This window comes from Columba livia, chromosome 1, assembly GCF_036013475.1.
Source record: "Columba livia isolate bColLiv1 breed racing homer chromosome 1, bColLiv1.pat.W.v2, whole genome shotgun sequence".
Classification (NCBI taxonomy): domain Eukaryota; kingdom Metazoa; phylum Chordata; class Aves; order Columbiformes; family Columbidae; genus Columba; species Columba livia.
The window spans coordinates 139,519,095-139,533,285 of NC_088602.1; the positions used below are offsets into that span (position 1 = coordinate 139,519,095).

The 14,191-nt window shown below is 40.1% G+C and overlaps 1 protein-coding gene across 2 annotated transcripts in view; it reads left to right on the forward strand.

The window, feature by feature from the left end:
- Positions 1-14,191, forward strand: part of FBLN1 (fibulin 1) — an 83,347-nt gene that overhangs the window by 42,594 nt on the left and 26,562 nt on the right. Inside the window, exons 12-15 of one of the 2 annotated variants that reach the window (XM_065033224.1) lie at positions 668-787; positions 1,649-1,780; positions 2,324-2,447; positions 11,194-11,637. In XM_065033224.1, the coding sequence (XP_064889296.1) occupies positions 668-787; positions 1,649-1,780; positions 2,324-2,447; positions 11,194-11,548 (731 nt within the window). In that variant the 3' untranslated portion in view covers positions 11,549-11,637. Of the gene's footprint in view, positions 1-667; positions 788-1,648; positions 1,781-2,323; positions 2,448-11,193; positions 11,638-14,191 lie in introns of those variants that run through there. The other variant, XM_065033215.1, reaches the window with a different exon arrangement.

Below are 14,191 nucleotides of genomic sequence, written 5' to 3' on the forward strand. Positions count from 1 at the left end.
TTTTCATTTGATTGTAGCTTGTAAGACTGCACTAGAATAGCATGAGAAGTGCCCCATCCCTGGAGACATTCAAGGCCAGGCTGGATGGGGCTCTGGACAACCTGATCTGGTTGAAGTTGTCCCTGCTCATGGCAGGGATGTTGGACTAGGTGACCTTTGGATCCCTTCCAACCCAAACTATTCTATGATTCTATGAAATCAACCCAGTGTGGTCTCTTTGGTTACAAGAATGATGTTATGATTAATCAAGGTCACTGTAGCCCACAGTTCCAATATTTTGCCCTTTGACTCTGGATCACGCAGAGTTGTATTGTCCGTGTTTACTGTATTTTGAAGGGTGATTCAGCCAGATCAGATTCAAGACCTTCAAAACCAGCTTTGCTGATTTCCAGATATAAAAATGCAAGTGCGGGCCTAAAGACTCCCTTCAAGTCACACAGCTTGAAGGACAGTGGGAAATAACAGCACAGTGTAGATTAACATACACCACCAGACCCCGTTGAGAGTAATACACCCAAAGCCCCCTATTTCCATCTTACTCAGTGACATGCATACCATCCTTTTTTTATTAAAAAAATTGTCATCTGAACTTCTGCCTTAGTCTTGTAATAGAACTGACAAATCTAACAAGACATTTGGGGTTCAGGTGTGTAATTTTGCATTTCAGATTTAAATGAGTGTGAGAGCAGCCCCTGTAGTCAAGAGTGTGCCAACGTGTATGGTTCCTATCAGTGTTACTGCCGCCGTGGCTTTCAACTTAGTGACATAGATGGGATTTCATGTGAAGGTAAGCATTATTGTTTTGCAGATGGAAGATGAGTGAACATTTCTTATTTTCACCATAACATACATGAACAGCTTCACGTACCTGTAATGATTTTGTTTTAACACTTTGTTCTCTTTGGTATTTTCCTGTGAAACTGTGAAATTTTGTTTGTAAAGATTTCCCACTTATGTCCTAGTCTAGAAATATCTCTGCTTGTGTGATGTCACTTTTGCTGTTTACACTGCCAGAAATGTGGTGTGTATTGTTGTTGTTTTTGTTTTTTTATTTATTAGTTTGTTTTCCTGAGGAACTAACAGAATTTTTGGTCTTCAGCAAGTGAAGATACAAACACATTTTTATGTCACTTATGTAATATATAATATTGCTGGGTAGTATTTTAAATATATATATATTTTTTTTTTTTTTTTCGTTGGTTTCCAACAAATGTGTAAGTAGCTTTTCCTCAGATACAAGGAGGACATGGGTGTGAGCTCATGGACGTGATCGTGAATTTGGACTTTGGTCTCTAGGACTTACTTGGGCAGAACACTTCATCTCAATTTCCTTTTTGCAAGAACAAGGATAAAACTATTCATCTCCCTCCCTTTTGTAAAGTACTATGATACATGTCACTGTGAAGTGCTTGCTCTTATCCATTTCATTTGTCTCTTGGGCCCTGATTGCTTTTTGTTTTCTTCACACTTCCATGTATTCCTAACAGCTTTTGTTGACTAGAGCCACTCCTATCTGATGATCTTTTTCCTTGCCCAGCAATTAGAATAATGAAATCATGTTTTGAAGCTCGCAGCAGGAATACGGTACATGTGCACTTGGTTGAATGGCATGAACACATAGTAAATTAGTGGTGTTTTGTTCTTGCAGATATTGATGAATGTGCTTTACCTACTGGAGGGCATATCTGTTCCTTTCGATGTATTAATATTCCTGGGAGCTTTCAGTGTACTTGTCCCTCCACTGGTTACAGGTTGGCACCCAATGCACGCAACTGCCAAGGTAAGTTCAATAACTACAGGGAGACCTAACTTGGTTGTGAACATCTGAAAAGTTCTAACAAGTTTTTAAGTTTAAAAAAAAATGGCTTTCCTATAGCATTATAGGTAAAGCAATAAACATCAGCTCGAAATCTGAAAAAAACAGTATTTTATGGTAAATATACAGGAAATTTCTCTTACAAACTATAGAATGCAGTAGAGACTATTTTTATAACATTATTAAATAATTATAACAAATTCTGAAGATGAAGATTTCTATTGTGAAATGGTATGAGTTAGTTTAGCCATTGAAGGGAAATATCATGCTGTGAGCAATTCAGCAAATATTTACAACTTGTCCACTTAGTGGCACTGCTGCTCTTCCTTTGCCTGTTCTTTCCTGTTAGTTTTCTTTTTTGTTCTTCTGCCCTCCTCTTCCAATACTGTAGTAACGTGTAATTGCTCCCCACATTCTGTAGTACCTGATAAGATACTTTCATCATCTGGCACCTGCAAGTAGAGGAAAGGCATGTGTTTAATTCACTCACCTTTTTCCATTTGGCAGATATTGATGAGTGTGTTGCAGAAAGCCACAACTGCTCTTTCAATGAGACCTGCTTTAACATCCAGGGAGGCTTTCGCTGTCTGTCTTTGGAGTGCCCAGAAAATTACCGCAAGTCAGGAGATACGTAAGTACTTTCTTTTTCAAGGTTGAACAGATTTTTGGTTACATGATCTCCTTTATGCCATAGCACTGCTGACCAAATACACAACAGATTCTCACAAATATGTACGTTGTTGATAGGCCTACCTCCTGTTTTGCACATACAGGTCTGGTCCCTTTCTCATACTCCTGTTTCAGTCTAAGAAAAAGGTATTCCCTTAAAAAATGCCATGTGTCAGTGGTTTCCATCATAGTGATCTCTAGAGCCATAAGCTGATATTCTCTGTCTGGCTACTTTGCAGGCAACCTGTTAGGAGGGTTACATCCAGCTTCAAAATTCTGAGTTTTACTTTCTTTCACACATAGTGTTTCCTTACTATTACACTCCAATAAAAGAGTTGGTTTAGCTCCCTGTCTTAAGTCTTACCGATGCTGTTGCAAAGTATCACAAGAATGTCTTACTTTTAGTACTATTTCACCTCTGGTAAAAAAGCTGAGAATTCTCACAAGGGTGGTGTGTTGGCTGCTGTCCATATTTATGTCTTAACCGAGCTCAGAGAAAGGAGACATAGGAGACATAGGTATGGGAGGAGGAGCAGCTGTCAGCTCATTTACACCCATCAAATGGTGCTAGCAGCGTGGAGAATTGTTGCAAAATTTCAGCTGCATAGCTAGAGTTTATGGCTGATGCAGATGAGTGCTTTTCCTCCCGCCTGGGGCTTTATGGCCCCCTGTACTTCAGAGGTTCTTCTGAAGGCTGTTCCCAGGTAAGTGTGTGCTTGACCAGCTGGTGAGGAAAGCTGATAAATCAGGTTGGTCATCAGCCTGCTATTGCTTTTCACAGTCAGCGTTCATATGCCCACCATCTTTTAAATAAAATTGAGTACTCTGCCTTCTTTGTAGAGTAAAGGTAATGCTGATCTTCATCGGAGGGGTTAGTTATTATGGATAGTTTCCATGTAAACCTTGAGCTTTGAAATGCCATGTAAGTGGCACAGCAGATATATTTGATCAAAATGCTGTAGAGAAAGTTCATGGTATAAACCTAGATATTTATAAAATATGCTTGTATTCTGAGAAGTGTCAGTAGTAATTAAATTTTAAATTGTCACATCAACAAATAAGCAGTGCCTTGTGATGCAGATGTTGTATTTATTTGTATATTGTGGGTTCATTGTATCCTAATTTAAAAAAAAAAAGTCATTTGCAGTTGGCCACTTAGCAGAACTAGTAGATTTTTACTCTTACGGACATCACTGAGTTGCAAAGTTCAATTTATAAAATATGCACAATACACACACATTCCACGCCATTTTCTTTCTTATCTATATTTTTATGTATGTGTTGAAATTAATGGCCATTTGAGATGTGAGGGATCTTTTTGGGAAGTAATAGAATGTCTGAATTGTTTTTCTGTGTCTGGGTTGTTGGGGCTCTGTAATGGCTTACTCCACCTAGCTCAAACAGACTCATAAGGAGAGATTCTTGTGATATGCTAGGGCTATAATTAGGCTATGAGTCAGACACAAATCCTGTAGCTGCTCAGTGAAGTTCTAATTATTTTAATTCCTTGAGTTATTATCTTGCTGGATTTATTAGGTTTTCCCCTCTCAACAGCTACAGACATAGTTACTAAATTTATTGTCAAAAATGTGTTTTCATAAACCAGAGAGAAGATGAGTTCATTATCTGTACTGCAAAAAGTCCAGGTTAGTTCAATGGGGAGACAGGTACCCTCATACTTAGGCAGTATACAAGTATTATACTGACATGCTGGAATCAGGGCTTAGGCAGTATACAAGTATTATACCAACATGCTAGAATCAGGGTTTATGTTACGGGTAACCTAGTGCCCACTGGTTTAATAGAACAGGTCTTTAGCACCCTTCCTACATCCAAACTAATTTACATATTTTTGAATAATTTATTTTTGGCATCTATAACCCAACATAGCTGATAGCTGGCATATGTTCATTAGCTTTTGCGTGATAATGACTTTTTCACCCAACCTTGTGTCAGGACTTCAAAATCAAAATAGTTGGCTTCTCATAACATCGCATCTATTAGAGATACCATTTTCCTCTCCTTTTTTATTTAAAACACAATCCAGTTTCACCAGCTTGGCATATCATAAGAAAGACAACACAGTTTCCATTCACATCAAGTTGGCACTTAATGGGATTTTTTTACCCTATTCTCCAATATTTTCTTTGGAACACCTATATTTTAATAGGTCTCAGTCCTGGAAATTCAAGTTTGTTCATTCTTATTTTTCCTTGAATACCTTACGTATAGGCAACAGCCCTCAGTGATCCAGAAGCTTCCTTAATCAATACCTTTAAGGCAGAGATTTTTTGCATGGTGACCATTGCAGTGGTGATTGTCATCAGGTGAAGTAATCACAGGATCATCCCATGCTACAGGCTGAAAGCTCAGGATGCTGTTATAGATACTCTGAGCTTCAGGAAGAAACAGGCTGTGTAACCTTCCCCAAAGACCAGCATGGTGCTTGACATGGTCCAATCCTTAATGGTAACAATTTTATTGAAGGTCTTATCTCTTTTGCTTAAATTCTGCATTTTTTCTTGCCTTGATCAGCCTGTAGGCTTGGTATTTTTCCAAGGAAAATTAAGATCTACTGCTACTCACAATAGGACTGGACTTGCTGCACTGCCTTGCCAAACACTTTTTGTTTTCAAATTGCATAACAATTAAATTCTCTTTATGCGACACTGAAGTCTAACATTTGTAATATTTAAGCCAAGAAAAACAGTAGAAAAGATAAAGAAGTGGATATGGCAGCATGCCAGAAATGTGTGCTGCATTGAGCCAGATTGGGAAATATTTTTATATTTTAGACATGTCTGTGTATTATTAAGGTTGCCTTTCGCTTCTCATTACTAGGACCTGTTTTTAACTGCTTAGAATTTTGCCAAAACATAACCAACGGCTGAAATTTTACATGCTAGGTGTCTGACTCAGGCTCAAGTTTTGGCAAATTTCAGCCAAAGCTGTTCACTCATTTCGAAGAACAGGGGTAAGGAGGGCCACATCATTTTGTGTGTTTGACATTTTGGTGTTTTTTTTTTCCTTTAAAGAGTTTGCTGTCCTGTTTTGGAGCAGAAATCTGAAATTTGTTAGGAGATCACTTTTGCATTTTTCTCATCCTCAACAAAAACCTCTGAAATTGCTGAAATTACAAACTTTGTAAAATTGCAGTTAGCATTTTTTTAATGAACCTTAAGATATGAAGCCTTCAATGGGTAATCTTAATTCACCCCTGTAAGCCAAAACAGAGTCAGGTCTACCTAGTGTATTTCTGAGAGTTGTTTATTTAACTTTTATTTAACTTTTGAATGATAAGTATTTCTTAGCCTCGGTCTTCCTCAGTGCAGTTTAATTCCTATCAGTAGAGAGGTCTTTCTTTTTTAGCATCAAACAGTTCTCTTCTGATTTAGCATAAAATGAGCTTCTTCAGAGAACTGAGCTTGCTCATCTTTGAGAAGAGAAGGCTTAGGGGAGACCTCATCACCATGTGCCAGTATTTAAAGGGTGGCTACAAAGAAGACAGAGATTCCCTTTTTACAAGGAGTCACATGGAAAAGAGGAGGGATAAGAAGTGCAGGTTACTCCTGGGGACAGTCTGATTGGACACAAGAGGGAAATTTTCAGGATGAGAACAATCAGCCATTGGAATAATCTCCCCAGGGAAGTGGAGGATTCCCCACCATTGAACGCTTTTAATATTCAGCTGGACAGGGTGCCCGGCCATCTTATCTAGACTGTGCATTTTGCCAAGAAAAGTTAGACCATATGATCCCTGTGGTCCTTTCAAACCTGATATTCTACAATTTTACGATTAAAATGTGCAGATACCAACTCCACAGACTGAGCCTGTTCCCACACATGGCCTCAGGAAAGAAGCCAAATCTTCCCTACAATGTCAGCTCCTATGTGTCCTGGGCCAGGTGCTGCTGGCTCTGATGACCCCACAGCCTGTTTCTTCTGTGCTTTCAAAGACCACCCAGACTCCCTGGATAAGAAACCTGTTTCTAGCATGGGTGAGAGTGGAGCCAACTCGGTAAGAAGGAAAGGTACACTTAGGGATAAGGAGGCTGAATGTAGGGAGGGAAGGATCTGAAGGTATGACCAGGTGAGGAGAATTATCTGGAAGATGCTTGAGGGGCAGAAGGTAAAATTGTGTAAACCAATTAGAGACAAGGGGGAAACCAACTGCAGGAGTCAGGAGCTTATGTTTAAGGGTGATCGATACCAGATTGGGATGAAGACCATCAGAGCAAGGAATAATTTGGGATGGCTGCACAAAGATAATGAGGGAAGGGGTGTATGCTTTGGGAATAGGGCTGTGAGGTGGAAACTGAGAGAACCAAGGGTCAGCCAGGAGAGGATGGAGCAAGAAGAGGAGGATTAGCACTGGCTGAGCAGACAGTCCAAATGTTTGAGTGAACAAGAAAGGCAGTAGGCAAGGAAAGGGGCTATGAAGGAGCCAGGTCAGAAAAGACAGATGAAAGAGACAAGGACAGAGGCTCAGTGCTGAGGGCAAAATAGAATTGGGTCTGTCTCTTCTATGGTTTGGAAACTGCTTGAGACTTTCCAGCTCCAGTCAGGAGGAACATGCAGAGTGTTTGTCCATCCTGTCTACTGTGCTGCTGTATAGCGTATTCCCACCTGAGCATCAAGTGGGACTCCAGATTGTCCCCTGGTTAAGAAATATCTGTGAGAACCAAACATCAGTTGGTTTCATTTCCTTCAAGTTTTGGTCTGTTTGAGACAAAAACCACCTTCACAGCTGCTCTATTAATGGAAATGTAGAGGTCCACAATGTGGTACTACAGCCTGGCTGATGGCTCATCTGTTCCTCAAGGTGTGCTGCAATCTCCTGAAAAGAAATACACATTAATGATAGCGTAAGCGAGTGCCTTGTAGTAGATTGTGTTCTAGGAGATTTGGGAGATTGTTGCAACTCTGGAAATCTACAGGGTAGAATTTCATAGATTTGTGGTGTGTATAGTTTAGCAATAATACTTGGTTAGTCATTCAGCATGGTGAGAAGGTTTCCCTGTATGAAGTAAATTGCAAAGCCATAAATCCTGCTGAAAAGTTCTTTTCCCTTCAGTGCATGAAGAATTATTGTGTACCACTCAGCACCTTTGGGCACAAGAGAATAAATTGCTTATGTACCACAAGAGAAACAGGCTCAGAAATTAACAGGAGGGAAGACAGAAAATATTTTCTCCTCATTTCTGTGAGGAAATGCATTCATTCTCTAAAATGCAATTTCTCTGGTTTTGATAGTTTTATTTTCCTTTATGAGTAACCAGCATTTGGCTACTCAACGAAATTCAAAATGAGTAATTCTTTGAAACCTGCATTTTAGCCACATGCTTAAGTCTAAGACAACAGAGTATTAAGTGAGCTAAAATAATCAGGAGTGAATTCAGAAGTAAGCATTTAGCAGCACTACATGCTTATTTTTTGAGCCTGTGAGTCTAATTGCAGAGGTTTGCAAAGATGTATTTAAAAGCACCTCACTGCAAAGTGATGCATGTTTCACTTGGGCTCTGTGCTGGGTTTTTCTGGTGGCATTGTGCTGCTTCCTCAGCCCTCCCCTTCTCTGGTTGGGTCCCCTGTGCTCTCTCCCACAGCGACACGGCGTGGTGGCAGGATGCGGTGGCTGTACGACCAGCTCATCCCTCCTGAGATCCAACGGAGCTGGAGCAGCACCTGAGGTCTTGGGCTGCTCACTCACTAGCAGTGGGCTGTTGGATTTGCCCCACCATTTGATTTTTCTTTTGCACAGTGAAGGGAAACGTTTAAATAAGGTCTAGAGAGTACACTGGGATTTAAAGACTCATTGCTTCTTGCCTTTGTGGTGTGTGACCCCAGGGTGAACTCTGGTTCTTGAAGGCAATAATATTCACTATCTCTCCTTTGCGGTTATTTGATGGAACAATTAGTGCACATTAACTAAACCTATAGTGAAGTGTGTAGTGTGCACCACCAAAGACTAAGATAAAAGGTGATGAATTTTGAATAATTCTAACTCCTAGCCACAGGCACATCTGTCTCCACAAATAACATTCTGAATCAGCAGAATGTCCTTTTTTAAATCTTAGGAAGCTGTGAGCTTTGGTTTTTTTGTTCTCCTAACATTCTGGCTGTTATTATAAAATGCATTTTATTTTTATAAAAGAATAAATAATGGCACCTTTAAGAGCATGTAAGTGCTTCCAAAAATATTTACATGAAGAAAACACTTCCAACTAAGAAATTAACTGCCTCGACTTGCTTCATGATTTCAGCAAAACCAAGTAGCCTCATGTTTTCAACAAAACCAAGTAATTATTCTTAGTGGAGTTATTGATGACATTTCAGAAAAGAATGCAGAACTCACTATGCCTGAAAATATTCCAAGAGTATCCACACCTAATTAGCCGGCCATCCTGTGAAGACTTGTGTATGCTCTTTACACACATGAATAAAATTAAGAATGCAGTTAAGTCTTCAAAGAATTGCTTTGTACTTTCATTTGCAAGTGGTATTAAAAGAAAATATAGAACACATTAACTGAAGTACTGACGGTGCTTTTAACTACTCTTTCTGAAAATGCTTCTTTTGCATATAATGAGAAGTTCCTGAATTCAGGTCACCATGCACTGGCAATGAGGTTGTGCTTGCTTATGAGCCACAGTTCTGTTGATACCAGATACTGCTGATAGGAGCTCAGTTCTATATGTCAAAATAATATAAATGAAATGGGCCTCAGATTTCCTTGAGGTAGTAAGATGCAAACCTTGCTTTCATGTTGGCACTTTTCATAGTAAAGAAATGAATAAATAGTTTAGATTGCAAGACCTCAGCCTGTGCACTGAATATTGCTTTTCAGTGGAGAGACTCTTGTATGTGGTTGTATCAGTTAATTCATACTTGTGCATGAGGCAAGTTTGGAGCTAAATATGCAACCTGATCACCCCCAAACTTTGCAAAGTCAATATCCAGCTGAGATCGTCAGGTCTACCTCTGCTTCCATGCAAGTGGAAGATCTTCAGATACCAACTTGAACGTAGTGATTTGGGCATATCTTTAATCTGAAATTCATATAAACTTGCCTTGTATGCAATTCTTTAAACACTTCTCAAACCCACCACATATCATGACATGTCAGATCTTCATTAATGTGGTGGTAGACTACAGCATTCTTTAATAACAGTGACTTTAATGCCCATACCTGTCTGTGACATATTTTACAGGAAAAACTTCACTTTTCTCAGTAACAGACAGGGAGAATCACAGAATCATTTCCAGCAGAAGAGACCCTCAGGATTATCAAGTGCAACCATAACCTAACTCTAGCACTAAACCATGTACCTCAGAACCTTGTCTAAACACCGTTTAAACACCTCCAGGGATGGTGACTCCACCACTTCCCTGGGCAGCCTGTTCCAGTGCCTGACAACCCTTTCCGGGAAGAATTTTTTCCTAATATCCAATCTAAACCTCCACTGGTACAACTTGAAGCCATTTCCTCTTGTCCTATCACTTGCTACTTGAGAGAAGAGACCAACACCCTCCATGCTACAACCTCCTTTCAGGGAGTCGTAGACAGTGATAAGGTCTCCCCTCAGCCTCCTTTTCTCCAGGCTGAACAGCCCCAGTTCCCTCAGCTGCTCCTCATCAGACTTGTGCTCCAGGCCCCTCACCAGCTTCCTCACCCTCCTCTGCACTCTCTCTGGTATCTCAATGTCCTTCTTATGATGAGGAGCCCAAAACTGAGCACAGAATTCAAGGTGCAGCCTCACTGGTGCTGAGTGCAGTGGCACAAATCACTTCTTTAGTCCTGCTGGCCACACTATTCTTGATAGAAGCCAAGATTGCTCCCTCCAAGCAGATGATGATTTCTAGTGACAATGTTCATTGTTCCCTTTAAGCCTGTATAGGTGATCTCTTTCTAGTTCCCCGGATTTGTTGCTATAATGCAGTGCCCAGTGATAAGGGAAGGAAAGAGCAACTTTCTCACTCACCAGCATCATTCCTACAACTCAACGCTGCAGAAGAATGGACTGAATGTGTAGGGCACATACTGGAGACATCAGGCCATTGGATCTTGTTTTCAGTGCTTCCCTGGATGTGTGTTAGACTGACTCAGGCTGGTTCTCCTGGTGGCACAGAAAAATACTGTGCCAGACCGGGAGGAAGGTTTGTCTTCAAAGCAAATAAACCTTAACATATAGGCAGTGTTGGAAATAAGTTTTACGTTCCTCTGTATGGTGTCAGACGATGAACATGCACAGCGCAGTATCTAGAGTGCCTCTTCTCTCTCAGGAAGACCAACTCCTTATACATTTGTGGTTTTCAGAATACTTTGCTCAGTCTTAAAATCCAGCCAGATATCACAAGTAGGACACAGTCAACTCACTGACCACTTAGGATCTCCTATTTTATTTAAAATATGTCCAGTCAACAAAAGAAGAAAAGGGGGGAGGAGGGATGGGCAAAGCACCATCTATGCCTGCAAGAAAGGGCAACACTTCTGAAAATGGCAACACTTCTCCAAAAGCACCAGCTATAGACAAGTTCATCCTTGTTTAATAAATGTCCATGTGCAATATGACTGAGGTGCCAGGCGGAAGAATGGATATAGTATACAAGTCAGCATATCTTTTCCCAACCCCACTGCCCTTGCTCTCCTGTCACGCTTGCTAAATGTACGCTAATCTTCCTCTTGTCTTGTGTTCTCACTTTTCTTGCAGTCGCTGTGAGCGCTTGCCTTGTAATGAAAATAAGGAGTGCCAGAGCCTGCCTCTGAGAATAACCTACTATCACCTCTCTTTTCCTACCAACATTCAAGTACCCACCGACATTTTCCGCATGGGCCCTTCCAATGCTGTCCCTGGGGATAAAATTCTGCTGTCCATCATCAGCGGGAACGAGGAGGGTTTTTTCACCACAAAAAAAGTGAACAACCACAGTGGCATTGTGGTCATGCAGCGGCAAATCACAGAGCCCAGAGACCTTCTTCTGACAATTCAAATGCAACTTTCCCGCCATGGAACTGTCAACACGTTTATTGCCAAACTTTTAATCTTTGTCTCTGCACAGCTTTGATCCCCGACTTACAGGCATCATTGGCTACTTCTTCTCTTCTAAGAGTAGCTTTTTTCCCCCCAATTTTAATAAAGTTTTAGTTCATCTGTTGCATGCTGCACTTGTATTTTATTTGCCATCATCATTACACTTCTTCGCTTTTCCCTATCATTGAAGGTCTCAATTTGGGGAGATTCTTATGTGTACTCTGCATCATTATAAAAAGTAGAAATTGGTGTCCAAGAGCTTATTATCTGAATATACCGAGCACTGAAAACTATTAACTTATTTCACACAGTAGTGGAGTTGGTCTCGTTGGAGGATAACACAGCTGCATATGTTTAGACCTAAATTTTCAAAACAAAATAGGTACATAATTTGATCTATCTCAACTGAGACATCTTTAGAGAGTTTTATCATTTAGGGGGCAAATACTGTGCGTAACTTAGGCCCTTATGACCTCAGAGGTGCCCTGGCACACAAGTCACTTTGAAAGTCTGGAGCCAGGTTCCCAAGCTGCACTAGTTATCATTGCTCTGTTGCAGCCAGTGAGCTTCTGCTGATTTTCACCAGTTGCAGCTCACAGTTCTAACATTTAAGGATGGTACAAAAGAGAATCTGTTCTAAAGAACATTTATTTTAGAGATTTTTCATCTTCTTTTCTGTGGAATTTCCACTGAGTTGAAAAATTAATGATGGGAAAACAGCAACGAACTTCCGAACAGCACTGAGCTAGTAGCAGAGAGCTCCTGTTTATTTCACAGGCTATATCCTGAGATGTGCCTACAGGAACTTGAAAATATATTGAAAAAGATATTTAATTAGTCTCATGACACTTTTGTCTCTCCAACTTCAATATCAAAAGTGATAAATTTTTAACTGTAAAGACTTTACCCGCCACCACCAAAAAAAAAACCCAACCAAACCCTGGCAGCCCTGAAAGGTCAGCCAGAATTCCAATATCCAAATCTTTCTTCCTTCTATGACTTCCTTCTTTTACTTCTGTGCAATCAAGGACAATGTAGACAATACAACTGGAATTTCTTTGGAATTCTTTTGTTTTCTGAGCTGGAAGAGGATTTATTTTATTCTTCAGTCCTTGTACTGATAAATATTAAAATCTCAGTCCCAGGGTTGTGATCTCAAAATGAATGTTCTTTTACACCATCCTGGGCTCAGATACCTCTGCTGTCCAGTATATAGGCAGAATAGTCAGTCCACAGATAAATAAGGAATAATTCATGTGAATATGCATATAAAAAAAATGCCTCACTGTATAAATACAGACAGCACAGGCAAGGTACAAGGTTAAAATCTGGGAACCTTATAAACCAAGATCACAAGCCTTAATCACTTGAACACCAGGAATTACTCTATTAGCTGTATCAGCTGCGGGCTCTCAGGCTCATCATCAGCCAAGGATGGGATTGGGGCACGATCACAGCACTGCCAGAGCATTACATGGTCCCTAAGGCAGAGTTTACCCCAGCTGGCTGACAGGAGTTCAAGTCTCAGGAGGAATGCCAATGTTTAATAAGTCTGTTGACATGTACTTATAAAAGCTGCCAGAAGTTGCCAGTGGGGATAGAGCCCCAGCTTTAAATATTGAAAGCACAAGCCCGTGCTACTTGAGCTAATGGGGTTTCTTACCTCCATAGAAGATGCTTGTATATAAACGCCCTCTGGCTACCAGTTCATTATGAGGCCGTAATTAAGTAGGATAAAGATTCAAAAATAAAATTCATTTTTTGCAAGCATTAATATATACTTTTTTGGCAGGAAAAGAAGGGAATGTGAGAATTTGGCCCTCAGTATTGTAAAATGCTACCACATCAATTTCATTCAGCAAGTAATTCAAGAACGTGGAGCTCAGATACTTTAATGCTGCAGTGTAGCTGGAACATTCGAGAACATGTATCCAATTATTTAGCACCATTTATGCACATGTTTTTTTCCAAATGAAAATGAAACGACAGCTCCTGGTCCACGGAACTTACTAATTGAATCCAACAGAGTACATGAAAAGGACCCAAGAAGAACGAATAAAATATATCCAGGAAAGATTATTTCCAGAATAATCAGAGCAACTGAGCTGTTTTGTAACTTTTTTCTCTTTTAAATTAAAAAGGCCTGGAGGAGGTACCAGCTGCAAAGCTTCAATTTTTGTTAGGGTAAAATCGAAGGAAAGATTTGAATAAAGCAAGTTCACTGCACTTAGAAAGAAACTTTTGTCAGTCACAGTCCCCACTATAGGAGCACATAAGCAAAAAGGAAAATGTCAGCTAATCAGAAGTTCAAATACAAAGATGATGTGTAAGCATAAAATAAAAAGCATTTTGAGGTCAGAGCACATCATTAGTGGCAAATATCAGGATTTGAAATAGATGCTAGTTGTCAAAGAAATTGTTCCAGAAGATGTGTGAATATGTGCTGTCGAAGCAATGGGAGAACAATTAGGAGGGATATCAAAAGAAAGGGGATCAGAGAATTAATACTTAGGCGGGGGCAAAAGAAAGCACAAACTCAAGTTTAGGAGTGTGGATAGAGGATGAAAAAATTTAAAAAGGTTATGGGATTTTGAAGAAGAGAGAGAAACGGTGCAAAGAAATAGAACTGACACAAATGTTTATCTGTCACATGTATAGGTACAGGCTGGATGGACCT